General features: G+C 39.1%; 1 protein-coding gene across 1 annotated transcript in view; it reads left to right on the plus strand.

Annotated features, from left to right (window-relative positions):
- dlgap2b (discs, large homolog-associated protein 2b) overlaps window positions 1-24,418 on the plus strand; it is an 88,153-nt gene extending 63,735 nt beyond the window's left edge. Inside the window, exons 3-6 of the mRNA XM_079643247.1 lie at window positions 10,225-10,436; window positions 13,287-13,437; window positions 14,694-14,913; window positions 19,656-24,418. Of these exons, the coding sequence (XP_079499373.1) occupies window positions 10,225-10,436; window positions 13,287-13,437; window positions 14,694-14,913; window positions 19,656-20,467 (1,395 nt within the window). The 3' untranslated portion in view covers window positions 20,468-24,418. The remainder of the gene's footprint in view (window positions 1-10,224; window positions 10,437-13,286; window positions 13,438-14,693; window positions 14,914-19,655) is intronic.
- Window positions 24,419-26,955: the final 2,537 nt, after the last annotated feature.

Consider the following 26,955-nt stretch of genomic DNA (forward strand, 5'->3'; position numbering starts at 1 on the left):
AGAGTTGATGGAGAAGTTTGCACACTAAAATAGGAGTAAATTGTGTTGTTCCCAGATTTTCCGAGCCTCTTATTTGCTATCCCACAGACACTGACTTCTAAAACGAGGCCAAAAGCCAGGTATTTGAGATTATGGCTCTTTGATTCAATCTCTTTTAACTTTGAATATGCAGCACTTGATTCAGTCATAAAAACATATTTAGGGGTTAGCTCTGCTTTGGAAAAATGTGTTCCCTACTTTAATCGGGATGAGCAGAGCTGAAGTGATTGGCTGATATTCAAGCTTGGCCCAGCTCCCCCTGTGAATGGGTTAGGGGTTAGTATGTATGTCTTAATATTACATTGTGTTTATTCTGCTCCAGCCCTTTTTTGAAATTGTGTCAGGATTGTTCTGGTCCTCGCACATCACCAATAATGCCTAAAGGTTATTAGCTATACTTGCATATACACCCAACTACAGGAAATTGAAAACTGAGTTACACTGTACCCATACACATTATTGGAAAAAATAACTAATTGCAATAATATTGACTGATTTAGCAATTGCAATCTCATTCAGGATGACTCATTATCATGGAAAGATTTAGATATTTATGAAGATCATGGTTTGATTTGTTTTAAAGGTTTACAAACAGAGATATTTTATTATGTCCATTGAATGGGATTTGTAGGCCAGGACATCAATGCAGCACCACAATCCTTGATTCAAAAATAATATTCAAATGTATTTGGCCTGGAACAAATGTTCAACCTGCGATTTGAATATTTGGCTAGCTCGAATTGGGATTTTGGATTAGTTTTGCAGCTCTAGTATCCATGCACTGTCGTGATCATGTAGGCCCAATCCCAAATCACCTCGACCCTACCCCTCCGTGACGGAGTGAACTCCGTCTGTAGCCACACTTGCAGCTGAATGAAGTTCCCTCCATTAAGGGTTAAGGGTATAAATACAGCAGCAAGCTTTGGGACGGCCTCCCCTCTCTCCGGCAGAAACAGGAAATGCCGTAACTGTATGTAACAATGGTTTCAAATCAGCATCTCTTTGACAAAAAATGTAAATTAATAACTCAAATAAAACTCCAAACATCTTTCATTGTGTTTCAAAGCTATTTTAGTTTGAAACCTGATGTTTATAAGCTTCTTAGTTTTTGCAACAGTCTGTAAATATACACAACTTTATACTAAAATGCACACATTTACCTTTTTCTAGACTAGACACAGGTATGATCCTAAGTTAAAACATTATGAGTTTATCATGAGGTTGTTAACATTGCAGTTTATCAGTGGATGTTTGCTGGAACTACTTGTAAACAGCTTGTTTCCTGACGGACACACACAGCGTGACTCCGGTCAGGTAGAGACCGGTCTCAAGTCAGCACCGCTGCAGACTTGCTGTTTGAGGGCTTGATAGCCCACTCCCCCTCCACACCGCTCCACACTCGTTGCTTTGGAACAGCCCTCAATATGGCGGACCCTCCGCGCGAACGTGCAAACGGAGGGGGAGTGTGTAGGGGTAGGGTGAAGGGGGCGGTTTGGGATTGGGCCTACATTTTAATAATTGCAGTGAATGCTGCAGCTTTCATATAAAGCTACTAGAGACATTTCTGTCCATGCTTAAAAAAGGATTGCAGAAGAGGTTGGATCTTTGGCCAGTGCATGCACTTTGATGCTATGTGAAGTGCACAATCACACACAGACACAAAGTGAAGTTGTTTATGTGCAATGGGGAGAGAAAGCCTGTCAATACAGAGGCTCTCTCCCTGGCTTTTGACAAGCTCATGTGTCAGCAGGCTGAGACCCTGCAGCTGCCACTTGGGCACAATCTGCACAGAGCGTGTCCACACTGAGAGCCTTATTCAGAGGAATACGTGAGGAGAGAGCTGCACTAAGGCATGTGCGCGGCACTCTGTTTGCTCATCGGATTTCTATCTGTTAGGTGTCGGGGTCTTTAGGTCTCACTTGTGATGAGGAGGAGATGTCTGCGTTGGGCAAGTTGTTGACATCACCTTGTGTCAGGACTGCAGGCTAGCTGTTATAGCCGACAACTGCTGTGATGACATGAGAGTAAAGCTTATGTCAAACAGAGTAACCATGGTGAAAAATCACAAACCGGAAATGGAAAGGATCTGATTTTTAATGATGTCTTGTGAGCTCTAAATGAGACTCAATGTGGATATTGTGCATCGCAATGTTCCATCCTGATTTTACAAATAACTTCATGAATCATTATCTTAAAAATAACACACGTTTATATGTTTAAGCCTGCAATCAATCACTTCAAGTCCAAAGAGACAATTTAAAAAACAAACCATTCATTTTCTATCCATTTGCATTTGTATATTGTAACCTTTACATTTTTAGGAATTACTTTTGCTAGTATATAATTCGTTTATTTTCATTTTAACTGGGTTAAGCTTGGCAAAAAAAGTGTAAATAAGTAACTGTTTGGCCTGGTCCCAAGATCTCATAGGATGTTTTCAAGGTGATAAAGAGTCCAACACATGCAGTTAAGGCCCTCTGTGCAAGGCTCCTGCATTCCATAAATCACCTAGCTTAGATCAATCATATGTTCTTGCCCTTCCTCGTCTGAAATGTAGCCAGTGCAGTGCTCTAGTGCAATAATGAAATCTCCCAGGCAATGGCAGATAATTAAAAAAGATGATCTGGGGAGGAACCATGTCTCCTCTTGATGTCTCTATTCAAGAATCTACTGTATGTCCCTAAAGGTTAAGCTGCTGTCCTCCATATAATGTACAGTGGCCATTGCGACAAATGATGTCTTGTGAGGCCCCCTGCATTCAGAGTGTGTTACTGTTTGCCAGAATAGACCAGCAGAGCATTTACCTATAAATACAGGACACAGGTGACATTTCTAGAACTGAAGTGGGTAATAATCAGTCAAGTGGAGTGTTTAACATCCTGTACTTGCTTATTGCAGTTACAGCAAGCAGGTGACTAAGCTTTTAAAATCTCCTTCATAATTAAGTAGACTTAATATAGGGTCACAAATCACACATCTTGTCATTCTAACAACTAATCAGCAAACTCTGGGAAGCAATTACAGTATACACATTCACTGAGAAAGTAGAAATTGTTCTCTTAGTTTGTAAATGTCATTTTATTCTGTGAGAGACACACACTACTGTCTGCTACAGTACATGGCCGTACCAAATTACCTAGTTCTACAGCAAGGAGGTGCTTTATCCCAAGGATGTTTTTGTACAAAGTATCCTCAGTGTAAAGAAGTGACTAATGATGGGGCAAAACAGCTTGCCTGTATAGCTGCCTCAGAGGCACAGCTGAACATGTTACTTCAGGTGAAGCATCAAATGAGCACTAACATTAGGTAATGCTAATGAGATTGGGAGAAGCTTGTTAACTACAGCCCCAGACGATCAATGGTCGTGCAAAAGCAGGTAAATTATTATTTTGCTTTATTGCCATCTTTAAACCTGATTAATTAAGGTTCCAGACAATTGCTGCATTTTATTCCACTCATGTGGGACAGAATAAATGTATGCGTAGCAGATTAGAGTGCGTGATACTTTTACTGATTGGTTTTTAAAGGAAGAAAGGTCAGCTAATTCATTCTACCTTTTTTTTAAGCACATGCCACAAAGATGCTGCCTAATATCACAATATTAGCAAACCTCATGTCCCTACTCTGCTGTTGTAGGATAGCAAAATGTCAATGGGCAATGCTGCCAAAAGAAGTTCATTTGTTTTGGATATAAAGGAGAGATCTAGTAGCATATGGTCTAAATGCTTCAGAACCCTTTCCATCTTGACTACAGAAACATTCGGTAAAAACATCCGAGTAAAATATACGAGATTAATGATGCTGTAAAGACACAGGTGCTATTATTAGCATTTCTAAATCCCTCTACATTTTCCCATTTGCCACCTCCCATAGAGCGGAAACATGTTCATCACTTTAAGTGCCTTATGCTGTCAAGTCTTTCACCCGTCTGCCCCACTGAAGCGAGCCGTCAAATCAGAGAGGATTTTGGGTGTTAAAAGAACCGATAGTGAGAATCAGAATAGCTTTATTAGTCCCCCAGAGGGGACATTTACATTGTTACAGCAGAAAAGAGCCAAAGGCAGCTTAATGTTACCTAAAGCATGCATAGAAAAGTCTTACGGCCCGTCCACACAGCAGCGTTAAAAAAATCTTGAAAATCTTGGAGGTGGGCGTGTCTGAAAGCTTGGGGATTTTTTGCGAGCAACGCGACCAACAACCAATCACATGAATATCCCGCCCCCGACATACAAAGCAAAAAACCCCGGGGATTTTATGCGAGCAATATATAATAATAATAATAATAATAATAATAGATTTAATTTGTTAGCGCTTTTACAGGTGCTCAAAGACGCTTTACAGATAATAGTGAAGAGAAAAGAAAAGAGAAAAGAGAAAAAGGAACAACAAATAAATATATAGTTAAAGTTAAAGTCAAATAATACAAAAACAATCACACATGAAAAGCCAGATTGAAGAGGTGAGTTTTTTGAAGGTGGTGAGGTCAGTGCAGTCTCTGATGGGTTGTGGGAGTGAGTTCCAGAGGGAGGGGGCAGCGACGGAGAAGGCTCTGTCCCCCCAGGTCCGGTGATTGGTGCGGGTGGGGATGGATAGGAGGTTGGCTTCTGATGAGCGGAGGCAGCGGGAAGGGGTGTGGTGGTGCAGCAGGTCTGTGAGGTAGGGGGGGGGGCCTGGTTTTTGAGGGCTTTGTAAGTAATGAGGAGGATTTTGAAGTGGATTCTTTGACGGACGGGGAGCCAGTGGAGGTTCTGGAGGATGGGAGTGATGTGGTCTCGGGAGCGGGTTTGGGTGAGGAGGCGGGCAGCAGAGTTCTGGATATGTTCCATATGATATATATAAACTCCCCAAACAGGCGAAAACCTACCAGTTTCACCCACTGTCTCTGCCACCTCTCTCCATGCCTGGTTCCTCCGGTTTGTATCCAGGTAAATAGTTTCTGCTCTTAAAGAACCGGGTGATTTGCTACCGTAATTTCTCGTTTGGAATATGAGGAAATGAACTGCGGTATGTCTCTCCCAGCTTACACGTGGTTTGATTGGCTAGCGCTTGTACTGTCAGATTTGCATAAACGGGATTTGATTGGCTGACGCTTCCACCTCAGCTTCAAAAGTTGAACATTGCTCAACTTTTGAATCCTGAAAATCCTGGAAATCCTGGAAATCTTCGCTTTGCTTCCCCACAATTCAGTTCGGCGAAAAGCGAGGCAACGTGACGTCGCCCCATTCAAAGTGAATGGGCAGAAGCGTTGGAAGATTTTTTTAACGCTGCTGTGTAGACGGGCCGTTAAAGATAAAAAATGGTTACACATTTTACAAAATACACATCCTATAACCGGTGTGATGGAGAAAGCATTTCTCTACTGTACCTCTAGGTCAGGGGTTCCCAACCTTTTTTTCCCAAGAGCCCCCCCAAATGACTCCTGTTGGAAGTTGCGCCCGCCCCCCCCCCCAAACACAACAGCGGTAATTAAAGTTTCAAAGTCTAAAAAATGCTACAACTAATGTCCCAAACTGGATGAATGTGAAGTATTTTGTTAAAGGAGGTTGAAAGCGTAATTAAGGTTGGGAACCACTGCTCTAGGTGAACAAAGGGGGTATCAGCCTCTCTGCTTTCTGTGAGATTAATTCATCCACTGTGGCAGAGAAACAGCAAGAGCAGATGATTGGGTAAAGTGAGTAAGTGGCAGAGCGTTCGGGGAAGCCCTGTGCCTGGGGCTGTTGTTTCAAGAGCTGAGGCTGCCGGTCCACTGGGACGACTAGTCTGCAGCACACTGTGTTATACTCACTGCTCCACTGATCAATACTGTGCCCCAGCATGTAGAGGGTGACACATTGTCATTGTAAATCACCATCTTCAGGAACACGAAACCTCATTATGTCTGTGATCATTGATTTAGATCCTATGAATAATTTGACATATATTAATCACAGTCCAGTCTCATTCAACAGTCAAATTCAAACCAAAGTATGGAGGGTGTTTTTGTTAATCTTACAGATCAATCACAAACCGGAAATGGAAACGATCTCGAAAGAAAAGATTTTAAATGATGACTTGTAAGCTCTAAAGGACACTCAATGCAGATATTGTGCATCACAATGTGCCATCCTGATTTTACAAATAACTTCTTGAATCATTATCTTAAAAAAACATACTTTTATATGTTTAAGCCTGCAATCAATCACTTCAAGTCCAAAGAGCCAATTAAAAAAACAAAACCATTCATTTTCTATTCTTTTGCAGGTAGTCATATTCTACCTATATTTCTATCACATCAAAATCTGATTAATACAGCCTGGTTTTAATTACATTAACTTAAGTGTAGACCACCGCAGTGTACAGTAATTAGCACGCAATCACTTAATCACTATGTAATCCTGAGGCTGTAATTTTAAGAATAGTCACAGGTTACACTTAGAGAGATTCTAGAGTAGAATAATCATACTAGATGATGTTATGGCTGTGATTATACAAACATTTGAAAGCTGATGATTTCTGTAGTTTCTGATTAGATCGTGGTACTGCATATAAAAAAATGTAATGCTGTGCCCCTTTTGCTCTCAGTCAAAGCTAATTTAAAGGGGACCTATCATGCTAAATGCACTTTTTGATGTCTTTTATACATAAAGATGTGTCCCCGGTGTGTCGGGGAACTCACGCAGCGTCAGAAAATAAAACCCTCTCTCTTTTCCCCCGTACCCAAATCTCTAAAAACGGGGCTACAACGGAGCTGATCCAGATTTGCGTCCGACATGACGTAATATCTGAAATGTGGACCCGCGGCCCTATCAGAAACATTGCTATCAGAAACAATGCCCGACTGTTTTGGACGTAATATGGTCGGTGTTCACATTAGCATTGCTAACACTCAGAGCTAACCTGTAATGGAGAGCATGTGTGTGAAGAAGCAGGAAGTAAAAAGGAACTCACCTTGTGGTATAACCGGCAAGAGAGAAAGCCTTTGAGCTCCATACTGTTTCAGAAATAATCCTTGATAATCCATGATATGGCGTTTCATCACCGCAGTATTTAGTTTAGACAGTAGCTGCCGGGTCCCGCATGAGCTCAGCCCCCTCCTTTTATTTTTTTAATAATTATGTATAATTATTTTTATTTTTTTAAAGCTTTATACATAAAATCAGCACTTTTGAAACAGGAAGTGAAATAGAGGGATATGAGGCATGGCTAGAATGGGTGATCTGTGTGGTATTTTGATAAAAACACTTCATAGACATTAGGGTTGATCGATTATGGCAAAAATCATAATCTTGATTATTTGGGTCAATAATTGATATCACGATTATTAAAAACGATTTACTTTGAAAACGTTCATTTATTTAAAAAAGATTTGAACAGTATGTTTTCAACAGTTGATTACCCTGAACTTTATTCTTTATTTTTTTAAAACAATAAAAAATTCAATTAAATAATTATCGTTTTATTTCGATTATGTTGTTTTCATAATCACTGCAAGCCAAAATCGTAATTGCGATTAAAATACGATGAATTGAGCAGCCCTAATAGACATGTTTTTTATATATATTTATACATATGAGACCTATGCTATTGCCTAAAAATAGCATGATAGGTGACCTTTAAGAGCAATTTATTCTGTATTATCAGAAATGCTGTGGCATTCATGACATGGTGCTGATTTAAAAGTTACAGCCCAAGCTTCAGGTCAATGATTGGCAGTCTTAGCTGTGCAAGCATAAAAACACACAAACTGCATCAGTGCCAAGAGTGTGAAGGAAATTCTATTAATCTGTTTCTACAAATCCTTGAATTAAGTATACTCATGTTTTGATTTGCAAGACGAGTTTGACTGGTTTGATGATCGTGCAGATGTAAAGTAGTATTTGAGCTTCATCTAGAAACATGCTGATGAATCTCACACGGTTCTCTATATTCATTTTCTTCCGAACCACAAACATTGACTTTATTAACATTAATGAATGGAAGTCTAAGTTGTGAATAATATCAAAGTTGTTCAAATGAAGGGCTGACTTACTGCTGACCTGGTCCAAATGGAAACTGACTAACCTTATATTAATAATAATTTCTTGATAGAAATTGATATGCTCTACTTGGACTAGTCAAATACATCTGAACATCTGAGGGGAACCCATAAAAAACATACTACACACCTACTATATCACTACATACATATACTACATAAGCCTTGCTGCTAAGGTCCTGCTAATGACCCAGAGCACAGCATTTTTAAACCCACAGGACATGACCAATTCCTCCCCAGAAGGCAGTGTTTTCCTTGTTATTCCCACCCACTATTTGAAGGCATACAGAAGGGACAAAGCCTTCACCAACACCCACACACTTCCAGCCAACATCATGATAATAACACTGTTGTTATCCAGTTCTGTGTTTAGTCCAGAAAGAAAACTGAAGCTGATGCTGTTCGGAAGTGTGAAACCCACGACTCTCCGAGGATTTTACCGAGAAAGACCCAGCTGGCAGAGGTGTTGAGAAAAAGCTAATTAAGAAGCTAGCTTGAATCGTCACATGACAATATTGCAGATAATAATGAAAGAGGCCCTCTTGGACCCGAAAGGTCCGAAACCACAACATCTGCAAGCAACAGTGTCTGAGGGCTTCTTAAGATTTAATAAACTATGAATGTTTAATATCCATGTAACGGGAAGAAACTCAGCTAACTGATGACACAAGGCTAACGCTGAGCCTCTGAATCAGCCCTGTGCCAACAAATCTTAACGCCGTTAGCACAGAACTCTAGCTATACTATGATATACTTATTGGATCTGCACAAACAAGCTTATATAACATCCTGAGAGTCCACAGATTATAGAAGTATAAGGATCATCACTGAGCGATCAGAACTTGTGACAGGGGAAGCAAATACAGACAACACACGAGTAGCTTTAGGTAGCAAAACACGGAGATATGCTCACTTTAGCTGTTATTCTGACCAAAAGTCGTGTTTAATGGCATTAAAACGAGAACACGCGGCTGGAGGTTAATTGATAGGTTAATCCAATTTGTCTGTCACTTTGAACAAATTATTTATAATCCATAATTCAATTTTTATGCAAAGATCGGAGAATAAAAATTAGCTTCCAATGGTAGCCACCAGAGTGTGTTGCAGCTCCGGTTTTGGCTACGCGTCACTCTCACTCCTTATTTGATAACCTGTGTGTGTATGTGGAACTTTCCCTCGATTCTATTGGCTCTAACGGTTAATGTCAATCATCAAAATCGACCAATGGGTTCCAGAGAAATGGCAAAAATGCCCATTTCCACCCAAATGGCCCCAGAGGTGGAGGTTTTTTTGCTAAACCTCTTTAAAAAGGTCAAATGTCACTTGTTTTGCATCAATCTTGATACAGGGTACTTATTATATGTTGTACTTTGGATTCCTGAAGCTTTTAGTCTACTAACCCATCATCCAAGGGTAGTTTTCACTATAAGTAAAACATTATTTTTGGACAGACACTATAATTTACAGTTTTTTTACTATGTTCAATCTGAATTTTCGTTAAAATAAAAAACATCTATATTGATTCTGACTTTTCTACATCCAACTGACAGGTTTATCATTACTTTGAGAAAAAAGATTATTAATTTTACCCTTTTAGAAGTGTAGTTATGGTCATTTGTTCTGGAAATGTCATTTTCGAGCCTGAGACATGAAAAACAGGCTTGGGGTCTAACAGGTTGAGGCTTCACAGTGTTAACCAAATCGTGAGATACCAAAAGATTCACACCTCTAGTAGTGGCCCATGTTGACAGCTACTCCTTAAGTCATTTAACTACAATAGTTTGTCATTCTGTTTTTATAAGAATGATAAGAAGTGCCTTATCATGAAGACAGGAACTTAACGCTGAGATTCTCGTGGGTGGACTAAGGTTAAGCATTTGGTTTAATTTGAGAGCCAGGGCTCCGAGGGGGATGAAATGCAGTGCAGCTTGAAACCAGGGCTGTGAATCAGCTTGATTTATTGTTTAGGGGAAAAAACAGCCAGAGCTTATCTGACTACTTGTCTGATGCATTTCTCACACTCATTTGGCTATTTGGGCCCTATTGTACTTCTATGGACACATGTTACATCTTCACTCCATCACGGTTTTTAAGTCACCAGAGCTAAGGGTAAATATTTCATAGGATTATGAATATGTAGTATTCAATAAAAGGTGTTTTATCTCCCACAGGTGCCCCAGGATGAATGGGCTGGATACCCAGGGGATGATGAGATCCCGTGTCGGCGGATGCGCAGCAGTAGTTATGTCAAAGCTATGGGAGAGGTGGAAGATGAAAGTGGGGATTCTGACACCAGCCCTAAGACCTCCCCACAGAAAGCCATTCGGCCAGATGCTCTCGTCCTCAAATCAGCCATGCAGAGACCCCATCTAGACTCCCAAAGGTAGGCCTGGCTGCATAGCCCAATATGTCCACACTAAAGCTCAGTGTATTGTAACTCTTTTATTTTTAAACCAATTTTAGAAAGATCCTTCCTCCTTATTTTCTTTGAAAGTATATTGTTATCAATGGAAATGGAGATATTGGTGGTTGCTTTATGAGTACAATGAACAGCTTTTTATGATGTTATTAATGATTGCATGGGGTGATCAGATTGGTTTTCAGTGCATCTTCAATGAGTCGTAGGAGTCAGATATTGGAAGGTTGTCTACAGTGACACAGTTAGCTGCAAAATGGTTCAGAGACTGAGGTCAGTAGAAATGGATAAGGTTAAGCTTCACGGTGTAACACATTTATAAATGCACACAAACAATTATGGTCGTAGAAATTACGTGTTGGTGTAGGTGCTGGTTTTGTCAAGCTTTACCAATGCTACAAAAATATCTTTGATCAACACACTTAATCAAAGTGAGGAATTATAGTTCGTCAGTTCCTGGGTTTTCTCTGCCATTTTACTGCTACGGTGCGCTAAAAACAAAGTGAAGAGCATCTGGACAAAGTTAACAAATGTTCTCAAGGGAGGACCCCAAAGCCCCACCCCAACAGTACCCCTAAACCCTGCATACTGCAACTATTTCACACACTTCTACAGCTCTCACACCACATGGAATAATTCATGCTTCGGCAATATGAATTTGAGAGAAAATCGAGCATGTACAACTTATATACACTTCAACTTCTAACTACATGATGTTCCTCAGTAGTAAAAACACATTCAGTGTTTAGTAGATGTGTTCAAAGCGAGAGCATTTGGGTTTCTAAATAATTTTTACAAAGCTTGTAAAATCTCTAGACTTAAATATTTTCTTTATAAACCTACTTCAAAAGTTTAAGCCTTTTTGTTTGACTAAATCTGACCCCTCTAACAATGACTCACTACTATGTCTAGATGCTTTCCATGTAAAGCTGTCGTTTGCTGATGCAGCTCAGCTGAGATTTGAAGAGGTTTTAAATTATTTCATGATTCGGAGTGAAGTTGCTTGGCAACAAGGAAGTAGAGCTTTGGTTATCATTTCTTACATCATTTTATGCCAGCCAGCTTAGATCACTTGCTATTTAGAGCTGGGCTGTACTTACTTGTTTTATAACCCCTTCACCAAGTTGCTCTTGAGCATTGTTGGCAAAGCATTCGATTGGCAAATGTTTCATGAGATGGGGTAAAGTAGTACTCGGCTGAATGCTGCAGTTACAAATGTGTTTTGTTTGCGTGACCTTTTTCATCTGCTAGTTTCAATATTTGTCCAACATCTTACAAAGGCAATGTTCCTCATTTTTATCACAGTGTTGTGTACAAACCTGTAGCAAAACAGTCAAGTTTACACAACGTCAGACTCAAGAGAGCGGGATTAAATGTACCTGGGCTTAGTGGGTGGAGGGAAATCATAGTCACACAGAAGCATATCAATTAAAGTTACTGATTGAAATGGTAAGGCACCCTGTATGAGGGTAGGAGAGATGTGTTCGATTGGTAGTAAAGCAAAGAGTTGAGTATATTTCTGATTCCTTGAAATAGTTCTGCAATGAAAATAGACAGTCATGGAAAAAAAGTAGGCCTATTTGTAGTGGTACATCTTCCTACTCCTACACTGCAGGTCAGCAAAGATGTTCAGGTGGTGTTTAGTTGCCCTTTGATTATTTCCTGACATGCATTTCCTCTTTGGTGACATGCATCTTTTGAAGATGGAAATCCAGGAAAAGAATAAACTTGTGACCCCCCGGGGGGCCGCCAGGGGGAAAGAGGGGGGTCGCGCAAAGTTTGAGAGAAAGGGGAATTTTTGTCTTTTTTTAAAGTTACATTTAAAAAAAAAAAAATTAGATGTTAAAATGCAAAAAATATATGTTAATTGTTCATATTACTGTTCACAATTAAATCATATTATAAAGACAGAAATCACTTTAAAAATGCTTTAAAAATATGTTTACTTTTGATATTACTGTTTAATATTGTGTTAAGAATGTTTATAACAGAAGACACAATCAATGTAATGAATGACAAACAAAAGATAAATACAAAACATTTTTTGAAGAATAACTGATTATTAATTATTAATACATATTAAGAAAATGTATTAAGCTGTAAGATGAATTTGTCATATTTTCCATCATAATGTACTCATTTAAAAAAAGAATTGCAACCAGGGGGTCCCCGCCAGACGACAATGCTATATGGGGGTCCTTGGCATGGCAACGTTTGGGAACCCCTGACCTAGAGTATGCTATTGCTTCCCCTTCACATTCCCACTATGCTTACTGTTGCTCAGTTTGCTTTGACTAACTTTTGGCTTTTTGTTCTCGGCGATGTGTTTTTATTCAGGCAGTGTGGCTTTCAGATAAAGCACAATTTGGTGAAGCTGGGGAGGCGTCATGCACCTCTCCTCCCGAGCGCCACTCAGTGCTATTTCTGTTAGGATCATCGCAGGGGGCTTTTGATCACTTCAGCTTTGGTTCACAAACAACTCAGCCTCCTTGTTTTTCGGCTTCTGAAGTCTGACAAACTGGTATTATTGCAGCTCCAAGTCCTCATTTGTTTCTTTTGAGAACCAGAGAAAAGCCATACATTTCAATTACAGTGTAGTGATAGAAGTCTGTTTTTCATAGGACACTAAACTACAGCTGAAAAGTCAGTAAAAATAGTACTAGATATGATGGCTGATTCATTTTGGATAAAAAAGAAGAGTAGATTAGATACATTCTAGTCAATAGATTTGTGAATTATATAATTATCCAGCGATGTTCCATGTCTGGATATTGAACTGTGCACTCATATCCATCCCTACCCCCTGTCCTTGTTCAGCCAGGGCTACCACTTGCAAACAAGAGAAATGCGACCCCACCCTAGTGTCACGCTGGACCCTGCCTCCTTTCACCCCCCACCCTACCGCTCTCGCAACCAGAGCTACATGCGCGCCGTCAGCACCCTCAGTCAGGCTAGCTGCGTCAGCCAGGTGAGTCTTGCACACATACATGGCACAGAGGCAACACCTGGAGACACTAATGAGAGCTTTTTTTATGTTGTATTGTATGTAGTAGCTTTGCATAGAGGACTCCAGACAAATCCAGGTGTCCATATTGGAAGTCCTCAGCTGATTAGTAGACAAGCTACGTCTGACTCAACTGAAGTCTGATGGCATCATTAATGTGCTGTCGTGGACTTGAAATTGATAATTTAACGGATAGTCTACCTCTGGATAAGCTTCAGACACATTATTCTGTTGTTAACGGTTAGTTTCTTTAAGTGTTTCGTGCTAAAGAACCGTGAAATTTTACATAATTGAGAAAAAAAGATATTAGTTTCACATCTAATCGCCTTTATTCTGATTTGGCCCATGAAGATCTGGAAGAGAGCACTTATAAACAATTCATCACTCTACTGCTGCTGTGCCAAAAGTAGCAGTTTGTTTTGATTAACGGAGCTTATTTCTCTACAACTAATGTTAGGAATTGGATACTAGGATTAGAGACACAGTAACTTCCTGTTTAACCACACGCAGCAACCTTTTCAGCTATTACCTTTTCATTCCCTGCTATAAATTTAAACAGTTGGAACAATTGTGCATGTCCACTTTGGACCTCCATGGTCGCAAAAGAGGTGGTTGCAATGACGATTTGTGACACAGCAAGACAACTTCCATAAGGAGAAGGAGTAACAAGAGGAGGAGAGGTTTTGTCCAAAAGAATGGTTGTACAATGCTTACTCCTGTTGGTGCTAAACAAAATAATAGTTATTCAATTATAGGGAAACCTAGCTCCTAAGTATTTATTAAACGGAAAATACATGATTATGTAGACAGAGGACAGGATGGACAGAAATTGTGTTGCATGTTCTTAAGAAGAATACATGAATTTAATCTTGTGTCAGTTTTAAGAAATGTGGAGATTTGTAAGAGACTTGCTAGAGCTAGTGTTTCTTCTATTTATCATTAAGTAATACAGTATACAGTACAGTCAATCTTAGTCATGGGATAGGTGGTGAATGCAATGTTTTACAACACAAACTGAAAATGTTTCTGATTGTTTTCTGTTGTCATCTGCCTTTTTTCCATTTGATCTTGACATTTATTCAGTTTAAGGTCGGAATGACAGTGGCATTTCCATACGCTAACACTCCTTCATATTTGCTGTGCAAAGGGGAAGAATCAAAGTGAGAAAGAGAAAGGACGAGGAAAAATTAAGGACTGCTATTCCTGTTTTTGTCTCTCAGGTGAGTGAGACTGAGATCAATGGCCAGTTTGAGTCAGTTTGCGAGTCCGTTTTTAGTGAAGTAGAATCCCAGGCCATGGAAGCCTTGGACCTGCCTGGTTCGTTCCGCACTCGAAGCCACAGTTACCTCCGTGCAATTCAGGCTGGTTATTCCCAAGATGACGACTGCTTGCCTTCAATGACATCCTCCACTGTCACTTCAACTCTCAGATCCACAACAGGTAAAACAATCCCCCCCCTAAATGAGAGAGGGCTTAGACTACACATCCTCATATTCCTATACATGCGCAAACTTGACATACCTACATATGTACAGTGGGGAACCCTTGAGCTTCAGAGATGCCAGATGAATGATCCCAGTTCTTTTCTTTGGAAGCTATGGTGTGCTTGTGTTTGTGTTTGCCTCTGCACACTCCTGATTGTTCAGATGGATTTGCTTGTGTGTTACTTTGCACGATTCACGCATCATTAACCAAGCTTCTGGTTAGTCACTTGTGGTTTTGCCAAGCTGTAGACTCAGAAAAAGGGTGGGAGGGTCGCATAAAAACACTGCGCAACACACGCTCACAGTACACAATGCTACAGCACAGCCACATTACATGGCATGCCTAAGAGGAACAGATCCTACCCTAAGCATGTTAAACTGTGGTGTTATATATGTGTTGTGCGAGAAGTGTTAATTACTTAGGGAGGGATAACAACCGAAACAGGCCAGGGGTAGGGGAGCGGTGGGTTGTTGACATATTGGTGTTGAGAGTATACACTGGACAAGCTCTCCGCCTGTCCTCCCCCTGCTCTGTTGCACTTACACATGCTTTGTGACTGACCTGGCCATTGACATACTCAAATTTAAAAAACAATCTTTTAACCATTTAAAAGGTAAGTCAATAACCTCTAGATTAGAACACGTGTGCACACAGACACACACACACACACAAAGAAAACAGACATGCTGGTTGCACAAAGGAACCGTATACTGATGGCATATTCGAGTTTGAGGTATACAACCTTTGATTATTTGCAGTATTGTTGTATGGTGTTGCATGAAACTCAAGCCTCTAATCAGCAATCTTAGTCTAAATAACTCATAAATTGTAAGTTCGTTACATTACAAGTTTCCATCTTAGAAAACTTCATTTGAATGGTCTTTTTTTTGTTGCTTTAACTTCAATATGAAAATGGACCAATACTCAACATGTTTTGAAATGAGCACATTGTGTTTATGGACCTACATATTTATTGGTCCTAAATGCTGTTTTTAATACAACTTTGCAAGGATTCAAGGTTTTGTGCGACACAGTGCGAGCAATATACAATTAGCCCAACAGGTTCTTTGTGCAAACAGTCTTTGCAGAAACTCCCTCACTAAGTGCATTTGGTGTTTACCTGCAAGAGTAAAGCTATGAACCCTATTGAAACATTTTTCTTCAATTACCTGCATTTTTAAATATTATTATGACCTGGATTTGATTGTTTTTGTACAATTTCCTGTCAATTTAACATTGGAGACATTTGAACTTTGACTCATATTGTGGGTTTGTTTTCTTGTGCAATCTGGACTTTTGTTTTTGGAATCCTTTCATCTTCAATTGGGTTTCCATCAACGATTCCTTCGATGTGACAGAAGTACTGAAGATAAAGGAGTGTTCTCCAATCCCACCGTCTTATTTGCTGAACTCTATTCATTTAACTCTCTGCTCCAATTCTGTTAGCTCCATGTGGACTAAAACAATCAGTTGACTGTACAATATGTTGTGAAGATGTATTTTGAAGATTGGCATAATGCATCAATTATAATATGTCAGATCAATGTATAGCGACCCAGAGGAAGTGTTCCCTGAATAGTGATTAATTATATACAGTAAAAGCTATACAGTAAATGATGGTGTACTCTTTGCACTCTTCTGGGGAAATAGTGGTAATGAATAAAGTAACATAACAGGCTACATTGGCTAAGACACACATTGATTCCTGGAATCATGTTTTTAATGTTAGTGCTAGTTTAAAATTATATTGTAAGTGGCTTATGAACCGAACCCCGTGTGAGGCTAGTGGGCCCCTAAGTGGGTAAGGGCCCCCATGATGCTCCATAGGGCAGACGAGCAGCAAACCCCTCTCCATTTGACCATCCATCTCTTGAAGGATAACCAGGTGGAATGAACAACTGGAGGCATCAGTGATGAGTGTTGCAGGTATTTTAATGTTGACACGCATACATATATCTATGTATATGTGTGTTTTTGCACTGCCTTCTCATTAAATTATAGAAACATAGAGTTCAGAAATATATAGTTGGTAGAAATACCTCATATTATCCAACGTATCAAACACGGATCTAAACAACTCATAAAACCTCTTAAAACATTGATAGCTCTAAATATTTATGAGTGATTAATTTGACGCTGGTTTTGTGAGTTGTTTACCATGTCTCTATTTTAAGTGTGCTTACACCACATTGTAAGTGTAAATGTATGTACAGTACCTCCTGAATTTTCAGAACGTTTTTTTATATGGCAAACATAAAATAGCACTGAATGTAATCGTATTGCCACGGTCTCCAATTACTTGTGAGATCAGCATGTGCCTGCTGTAAATGTGTCAACTTTTTATTTCCATGAAATTCTGACTTCTTTAAAAAAAAAAAAAAAGCCCCACGTGGCAGTCTAAGCTTTAGCATTGAGTCTGTCAGCTCTCTTTGACTGTGGGATTGCAGCCTCTCCCTGGTGCAGCCCTGAAGGGGGGAGTGACCCCTCCCCTCACCGGGTTACTTACTTCACATTTTCTAATCAACCATCTTGGACCTGATATGTTCAATAGGGTTCATATCTGCTTCTTGACCCAGTGGCTTGTGATTCTTCTACTCCCTTTACATCTTTTCTTTTGCACAAAACGGCACAAAAATAAACATTTTGACATGAATTGACAAAAGGGTTCTCAGAAAATGGATTAATGATTTGATAATGATTTCTGTATGTCATGTTTAATTCCAGTCTTTGCTGTGCTGTGCAGTGAAAAGATGGAAAGAAGCCTTGAGATGACTGAGAAGGCAGTGTAAAAACATTGTGAAAAGCCTACAGTATGTGAGTTATGACCATCATGTTTGTCTAAATTAAGGAACTAAAGAACCCATTTGAAAAAGTTGCCCTATTACGTGGAGCTAACCTGATGTACTGATTACAAGCAACTTAAAAAAACTGAAAATAATTATAATTCTTACAAAGAGTGAGTGTGTTTACATGGACATGACTATCACATGTGCTTCTAATGGTTATGATTATATTCCAGGTTTGATTTGTACATGCGCTCATACCCCCATATACACAATATTATCCCGGTTAAACATTGTGGCGGTCTATCTGTGGATGCAAACCGTCCCACTGGACATTTAACTTACTGTGATTTCTTCTCTCTCTCTCGACCAAATATTTGAGCTACAATACTCTTACAACACTGTCTTCCACTTGCCCGGAGTTAGCATGTCACCGTCACCAGAGATGGGGTCGTTACTAAAAAAATGTAATATATTACATATTACTTTTTTTAAAAAGTAATATATTACACTACTTCGTTACTCTCTACATAAAGTAACTCGTTACTTTACTCGCCGAGCACGTACGAACTGCACATGCGTGAGTGGCAATAACTCTCCTTACCAGCAGGCGGCGGTAGTGTATATTCGTCATTCAAAACAGGCAACAACCGGAAGACAGAGAAGAAGAACAGACTACGTGATAGAAAAAACAACAAATAGCGTCGTGTGCGTTAGCTTCACCTTAGCATGTGTTTTTTGCAGGTGTTTGTTGAGGTTTGACAAAGTGTTTACAGCAAGGGATAACAGCTTTGCACCTCACCGTCACATTCCTGTCTATTATTCGGACGAACTCAAAATAATAGGCATACCGCTCCACCCCTCGAAAGTTATCGCTGACTCAGCCATGTTTATGCAGCACTGCACGTGGAGATGTGCAAGTCGCGCAGATTACGTATAAACCTGCGGCGGAAACCCCTCTTGTCTGTCAGTGTTATGACTGATTTTAGTAAGTAACGAAGTAGCGCGTGTCGGGGCAATGTTAGTAACTGTAGTGTGATTACTGAATTATAAAAGTAGCGCGTTACACTACTCTTTTACAGACAAAAGTAATAGTATTACAGTAACGCGTTACACCCAACTCTGACCGTCACTATATATAGCAATGGATGAAGAGCTCAGAGCTGCAAGCCACTTACAAGGGGCCTTTCTAAGCCTACCAAGGAAAGCTACCTGAGGGGGGCAGCTAGCACCAGGGAGAGGATCCTCCCAAACTGCAGAGGCAGGATGGCTCCCCAAAAGTGAAGCCAAAACAGCCGGCTGGTGGCTAACTACCAGTTTAGGAAGCAATAGATTGGATATGTGATGGATCCTGAATAATATTAATGCTTGATTGATTGTGTGGCCCTTTCAGGCTGACACCATGTTTAGTGTTATAAAGCTATGACTCTTTCAGAGAATTTAAGCTAGCATATTCAGGTTTCACAAAAGGAGATTAGGGCAGGTTTCTAAAAACAGGATATGGCGTTTACACGGTCAAACACATACATGAGACACTTCAACAACCTGATCATGAACGTGATCCTGTCCATGCAAACAAACTCATTGATCAAACATGGACAGATAATGTCTTGACCTTTGAAATGTATGATTTTATGACACTACTTAGTTACTTCTTGGTGCAGACAAAGCAGCATCTAAACAGCACACCAGTCAGTGGTTGGAGCTAATCCAAGACACTTAAATCTTTAGTGCCAAACAGAAAAGAATTGGGTCCGATCTTGTATGTCTTTGTGATTACCTGCCACTCACATACTGTATGTTTTCCATAGATATATGTCTATTTTCTAGTTAAGAATCCAAATCAAATCACACTCCAGCTGTTCCTTTCACTTTGAATGTCCTTCTGTTTGCATATTCAAATTTTTCTTACAGAGGGATATGATGTTTTGGATGGGACCTCTTTACTAAATGAAGACATGATAGAGGATGATGACGGTGCTAGCTCCTCTGCCTATGTGGAGCTGGAGAGGCTTGAGAGAGAGACTGCTGCTGCTCGCAGCCATCACAGTACTAGCTCGACTGTTACAGCCATCTCGGTCCCACCGACATCCCCGCCGTCATACAGGATCCCTTCTGTCTCTCCCGTGTCCTCCGAGCCGCCGCTCCCTCAGGCCCTACAGGCCTTTAAAGAGTCTGCTAACATGGTTGCTGCCTTCAATTTGCAGTGGAAGGATGAAATATCAGCAATGCGCTACGAACTCGCAGAGCTGCGTAGAGATGTTTGTGGGGAATTGAAGACTTTCAACAGTAACTTCTTCAACTTTACTCAGTGCTACAACATGTGGACTTTGTGCCGGGAGCCGTGCAGTGACAGCACCACCCAAACGGACGACAGAGTGTCTGTAGGAATTCAAGCAGGTTCAAGTTGGTCCATTCGACAGAATAAAGAGGACAAGTCGGTGATGTGCCAACCAGAGCCAGCACCCTTCAGCATTATGGACTTGATGGATCCACCCCGAATTGAGATTATAGAGGGAACCCCTGAGAGCACGCCAGAGGGTTCAGGCAGCCCGGCCAGCCCGATTCCAATTGAGGATTTCCCATGGGAGATCACCAAAAAGCATAAGGTCCAAAAGCAGCCAGACACATTTGGCCACACAGGTGGTCACAGAAGCGCCAGTCTAGAACTGTGGAGCAGGAAGTACACCAGTGGGCCCATGTCATATCTGTCTATGTCATTCTAATCATTCCCATTCTAAGCATACTGTAAAATGAGATGAAGAAGCCAAGGTAAACACATTTACAGAGAAAGACAGGGCAGAGGACTGTTGGATGTCCCTTTACTCTATGCAGACACAGTCTGTCGTCTCTTGAACAGGTTACAATGTTGTTCAAACAATCTTTTAATAAGTGTCTTGGTTAGCCATGGAATAAAAGAGAATGAATATGTTTTACACCAGAATGAAGTGACATAAGAATGTGAGAGAGCATGTGGCTGATGTTTAGATCCTCAAGTGCCAACAAGTGCAGCATCCTCTTTGCTCCGTCGTCATAAATACCCAACCTTGAGATAAAAAGATAGTTCAAGTAAATACGAAATATAAGGGTCACTTAATGATAAAGTCAATAATCAGCCATTGTGAGGTGAGGCATAAGTTGTTTCTGCAAGTGAATAGTTCATGTTCATTCCAGTTTCTCTTCCTGTAGAAACATTCTCTTAAGCACCTGAGTATACTGAAAGAATACTGTGAATACCTTTATAAACCCTAGTTTTTTAATGAATGCATCAAAGATGAATCGACTATTTAAGAATATATTGATATATCATTTAATTTCTAGTTATTCCAATAAAAGCATTCCTTTCCCATGGCCTTCATCCGTTTTGTAGCCAGTTCCTTTGGAAATGGGCATTTAGAAAATGACTAACTCACAAAAGATTTCTCAACGGTGAACAAAGCGTAAAGAAGTAACTGTAATAACTTGATAAAAAGCAGATAGTTATGACAACAAAATATGAAATCTGTGAAAGCCTATTCCTTTGGAGTACTGTAAGGATGACACTGTCTCGATGCTTAGTTGACTTTGTCGCTGGCTAACATTATTTACAATTATCATCTTTGACTGACTTTTAAGTCCAACAGCATGTGGAGAAGAAACAGCAAAGGAGATTTATGATAGAGAAGTATGAATGTATTGGCTTCAATTCATTCTCGCACAAACCACATTCATTTGAACACTGTATATGTATATAAATGTACCATTTTGTATATAAAGAAACTTATATTCAATACTCGTACTGTTTGCAGTTATAAACATACTCATTCCTGACAGCTCTGAGAGGGGTTATAGTTGTAACTGTGGTTCTAAACCAAACACAGCACTTTTCAAGGTCTGACTTCATGTATGCATCGTGTCCATTATCCAGCTGTTTGTGCACGTCATAAGGGAGTTGGGGGTTCATAGTTCACACCACTGTTTCTGCTATTGTTTTTCATGCAGTGGTGAGTAACTGGATGTTTATAACTGTTTGGTTAAGTATCTTACCTATCCATTCTTTGTTATTTTAGTCAAAGGTCGAACAAGTACTGAATTTGATAAAACAGTTTAGTAGATTTTGACAATATTCAACTTTTTTTAAATGCCACATTTCTCTGGTAACGGTGGACTTTTGTCATGCTTGTAGTTCATCACTGCTGAAAAATAACAGAGAAACATTGTTCCCTATAAGAAGACAATCAGAAGGCCTCCACCTTTCCCCATGTCCCCAGAGGTGCAGTGTAGTACCAGTGAATGTACAAAAACCGCCTCACTAGTGATGGCTTAGCTGGGCTCCCGTCAAACCTTAATGGGTAGGAGCCCTCAATCATCTGCTATATTTGCCCGATTGCTCATTTTGTGTGTAACTCATAACATCTTCATTAGCCACTGCCATTCCCTTCAACCACTCATCTGACCCATTGTCCCAACATGGCGTACCAAAGTTACTGTAATACTGAGGCTTGTGGAATGAGCCCAACAACAAAACATCTCCAAGCTTGACAGCGGTGATCAGGACGATCAGTGCAGCAAAGGACCGTATGTATCAGACGACCCCTGACTGAAATGTGAACCTTTCAAATGGACTTTTAATAAAGGAAAGGCATCATATCTCACTTTATGAAGAGTGGGTCTTCTTCCCCCTTTGCATGACCAAGTACAATACAAGGAGAAAAAGTGGCATTTTTAAAAGACGATCTTTATACAAAGGTTGTACTGAAGGGAACATCTAATTATAGTTTAAGCCACGAAGGAGAAGACATTTCCTTTCAATTTATTTCAGTAGCCCCGCCCCACACACCTGTTACAGGTCCTCATTAAACCTGAGCTGAAATGCTATTTAAAGGATTAATTTGCCTTGATAATCTAATATGTGTTACACAGTCAAACTGTATAATAGTAGGTTTTGCTGATAATTTTTCATCAAAAACTCCTTAGCTGGGAATTTGAAGTTTTGGTGCAACAAATAATAATAGGAATGGAATAACTTCAAATCTATTGTTGCCATTCTTCACTATTTGCAATACAGAATAATTACTTCTAAAAGCGTACAGCCTATTTACTGTCGTTAATAACCAAAACAAATCCCATTCTGTGATTTGATCACAAAGGCTGGGATCGCCGAAATCATATATGATTTCAGTGAAAGGCATATACTGTAACCGTAACAACAATTAGCCTATATCCATTTTAATATATGATACATATTAAGTATATATATTTTTAAAAAAAAACATGTTTGGAAAGTATTCATATGTTTGCTTTTTGAATGATTAAGAGGGAATTGCAGTGAAATTCCTTTCTTTAGATCCTATGTTCCCATTGTTTGGGGAATGCAAACTAATTTAAAAGGTGCTGAAGATTGACCAATCATGATGTCTCCAATCTACATCCATTCATTCTATGCAAGTCCTTTGTTCTTTTTGGTATTTGACTTCATTTAAACGTTTGCCGTTATAGATATTAGGCGTTTATTTGAAGCCTTCATGCAAGCCATCGATGCCAGGAATGGAATTATGTTTTCAGAAAATATTGATGGCTCTTTAAAAAAAAAAGAAATAAGATAATGTAGTTATTTTTGCATGAGCCAGGTGCGTCACTACAGGTTATTTAGGTGTTTCCTGGCAGAGAGTGGGTTCATTCACATGTCTCCCATTGTATTGTATACTAAAATCAAAGAGTTTGTTGGTGAGATTCTTGAGATGACTGCTTAGTAGAAGCATCTGTGTGCTTTGTGGCATCATACCCAAAAGACATGATCAATCGAGTGCATCACACATATTCTATTTATTTAATAACTACAGCAACATTGGAAAAGCTTTGAATAATACAATTGGAAATGCTGTACAAATGCTTACCATTCTTCTAAATGTATATCCAACTGATCTGCAAACATGGCGACGTATTGATCCCAAGGAACTCACCTAGCATTCAATCTAGTGCGTCATCACCATTTCATCATCTAGCCCAAAGAAGTTACCCTTCCCTTAAAAAAGTTTAAATGTAGCAAAAGAGATATTGATCTAAGTATTATAAAATAAATATATATATAAATAAATGAAAGTTGTACATTTAACAAAAACTTAAGGGTATTATTTTTAACCATGCAACCATATTTTGTGTAATGAAATATATAAGTATTTGTAAGAAATTCTGAATCGTCTACCTGTTACATGTTACAGTGTGTAGTCAATTACCCCATGAGTTTTTGTTTACATTGTGTTGTCATCAATATCTTGATGCAACAACTGTGCCGCATCCAGCTATTAGGACAAAGGTTTTTGGATGGAATCTGATCTGAACTTGTAACACTGCTTGAATATAAATCCTTTTCTACCCCTATGTTCTCTTCCTGCATTTATTCAAGCTACTCTGTTTTGCTTCAATCATGTTTTCAGGGATCTCAGACTGCTTTGTTTAGTGAATCAGACTTTGTCAAAGTCATAAAGCACCTTTTGAAAAACATATTTTAGCTTGCATTTGTTAGCTTATGCTTATTTTGTTAAAAGAATGAAACCAGTATGTGATTTCTTTCTTTGCTTATTGTGGTGTTTATTGTGAATTTTCATTTACAACTTTTATTGGCCTTATGTATTTTTCATAAATTGATAAAAAACAATGGATTAAAAATGCTTACGATGTTCATGGTAATTTAAATGGCAAAATGGGGGTCATAGCTTTACAATGGTGACAAAGATGGAACTCACTCATAGCATAACAAGTATTGTTTGTATCTACACACTTTACCACACCACGAATACACAGCATGGGCGAGGCACAGCGTCTTTCACATTGACCCTTTCAATATGCATTGCTTTCCTACTAAGCTATCATTTTTTGGTTTGTTTGTTTCTTTTCCTTTTCTTTTTTTCCCCCCATTTCAGGCATCCGTAGCTTAGCTGGGGGGCGTAGAGAGTACGGTAGGTCTGGTAGGGAACCGCTTTATTCTATATTTTTATATATGTTGTTAATACAGTTTTTCATACATTTTGTCTGAATCATTTTACACTAAAATAAGATATATCATAAATTGAAAATGCTGTCATACTCACTTACTATGTATAATACATTTAAGTGTTTTCATCTGTTTCCACATTGAATCCAGTGGAATTGTGAAGACTATATACTAGTGCTGGAGTTCAACAGGCCAAAAGAACAACTTTAAATAAGCACTTGGCTACAGTCCTACATGTCGGCCTTGTGTTAGCACACTGGCTTTTCTTGTAGAATATATTCTGCATCTGAGCAGAGAGACACAATAGTAACTGCTACATTTAAGATCTTCTTCTGCACAACTGGAAAATACTTTAACTGAGATGTGCTTGAAGCCTTTTACAAAAACCATGGAACTGATTTCTTTCTTTCTTTTATTTGTTATGATTTGTATTAATATTCTGTTCAGATTCATCGGTGTAGGAAGCGTTTCACCCTCTTGCTTTAACCATTGTATACATTTTCTTTAAGCGTACAGCAAAGAATTCAATGAGCACACTGTATTGTGTCCTTGTTTTAGATGTCAGGCTGCATGCAGCAAGGCAGGTTATGACCAACATAACAGCTTTGTTCTACAAACCAGCACAAATCAATAATGCTTTTAGATTCTACCGTCCATAAGGTTTTTTAAAACTCTAATTTTGGGCAGCCGCAGTTAAGATTTACTTAAAACCTTTTCAGATCTGTACTCAAGATATTGGCGATTTCAATTCAGCGTATTCATCTAACATTAGTTTAAAAGGGAAGGATAGAAACAAGAAATACTCACTTTACCATTTTAAAAAGGTTGATGTGTGATGGTTACACATTGCACATTCTGAAAAACTGAAGTTATTGAAATGTTTGTTCATAATAATAACATATATTCAGCTGCCATTGCTTGACTTAAGCAAAACCACTTTAATAGCCCCACTAGCAGCAGAAGCCATGCATGTGATATCCAATGGTCCGTTTGTTGTTTTATCTGTCCAACATTTTGGTTCAAAGCAATATATATTAAATGTATGGAGATTCAAACCCGGAAGGACAAATCCCAGGGACCCCTAGTTTAACTTTAACAGCTCTTTAGATATTCTTCTAGGGCTTCATTCCAGACAAACATATCTTAGTAAACATAGCTATAGCTAGGGATTGAAAATAGCAAGATGGTTAATGTTTGTTTTGTCAAACATTTGTGATTATAGGGTAAAATAAGGGATTTTTACATCTTCTAGGAGCTGCTAGCCGGTATTTTTAAGTTACTTATATTTTGAATATCTTTACATATCTGTAAATTGTGGAGAAGGTAAACTTTTTGTGTGTTTATTTGGAGCATTATCTACTAACTCAGTACTGGGGCAAAGGCAATGAAAAGACAGTTTGTTAAAATGACACGAGCCATTGATTTGTATTGGTTTGTTGTGAAATATCATACATAAAAGGTTAATCCACCTTGCATCCATGGGGGCATCACCACTGTATGTATATATGTATGTGGCTATGAAAACATGCTTGTTTTATTGTACGGCTCTTGGAAAAATAAAAAAAAGGGCTTCGCAAACCTACTTTTTAAAAATTGTATAAATCCAGCCGAATCAGCTGGAATCACTGGCCAATACACACCCTTAGGTCCTGCTAGTTGTCCAATGTCAAATCATCCATCCATCCATTTATAGATCCATCCACTCATCCAACTTTGATAACCGCCCATGCCATACCTAAGCAAACTCCTAGTCCTGAGCAAACATCTTCAGAAAGGATGTTCCCCTTACTCAATGCTCTAATGCAAAGCACAGTGTTATTTTAGCTTAACGCAGTCATTTATTTTGCCTGTAGCAATCTTTTATGCAAACTAAAGAAATGGCAATTAGATGAGCAGGAAACATTTTCACAAGAAAAGAACATTTTTGACTATTTCGGTAGAAGCACTTAATCCTGAGTCTATCACTGAATAGACATCGCAATATTAGCTTCACAGTAATGGCCTTATGAGAACAGCTTGAATAAGCATGCTACATTTATGCAATTAGGTAAAATAGAAGCAATGCTTTCAACTTGTTAGTCCGTATACAGTGTGCACTCAGTGCTCATTATCCTGACAGCCAGTTGAACTAATTGTTAATTAGTGAGATACTAATTATTGTTACTAGATAAAGTTACAGGCAGTTATTTGTTAGGCTTTAGACTCTGGAATATAATTATTAATAAAAAGGAAATCTATAGT

This window comes from Notothenia rossii (genome assembly GCF_949606895.1).
Source record: "Notothenia rossii genome assembly, chromosome: 8".
NCBI classification, from domain to species: Eukaryota; Metazoa; Chordata; class Actinopteri; order Perciformes; family Nototheniidae; genus Notothenia; species Notothenia rossii.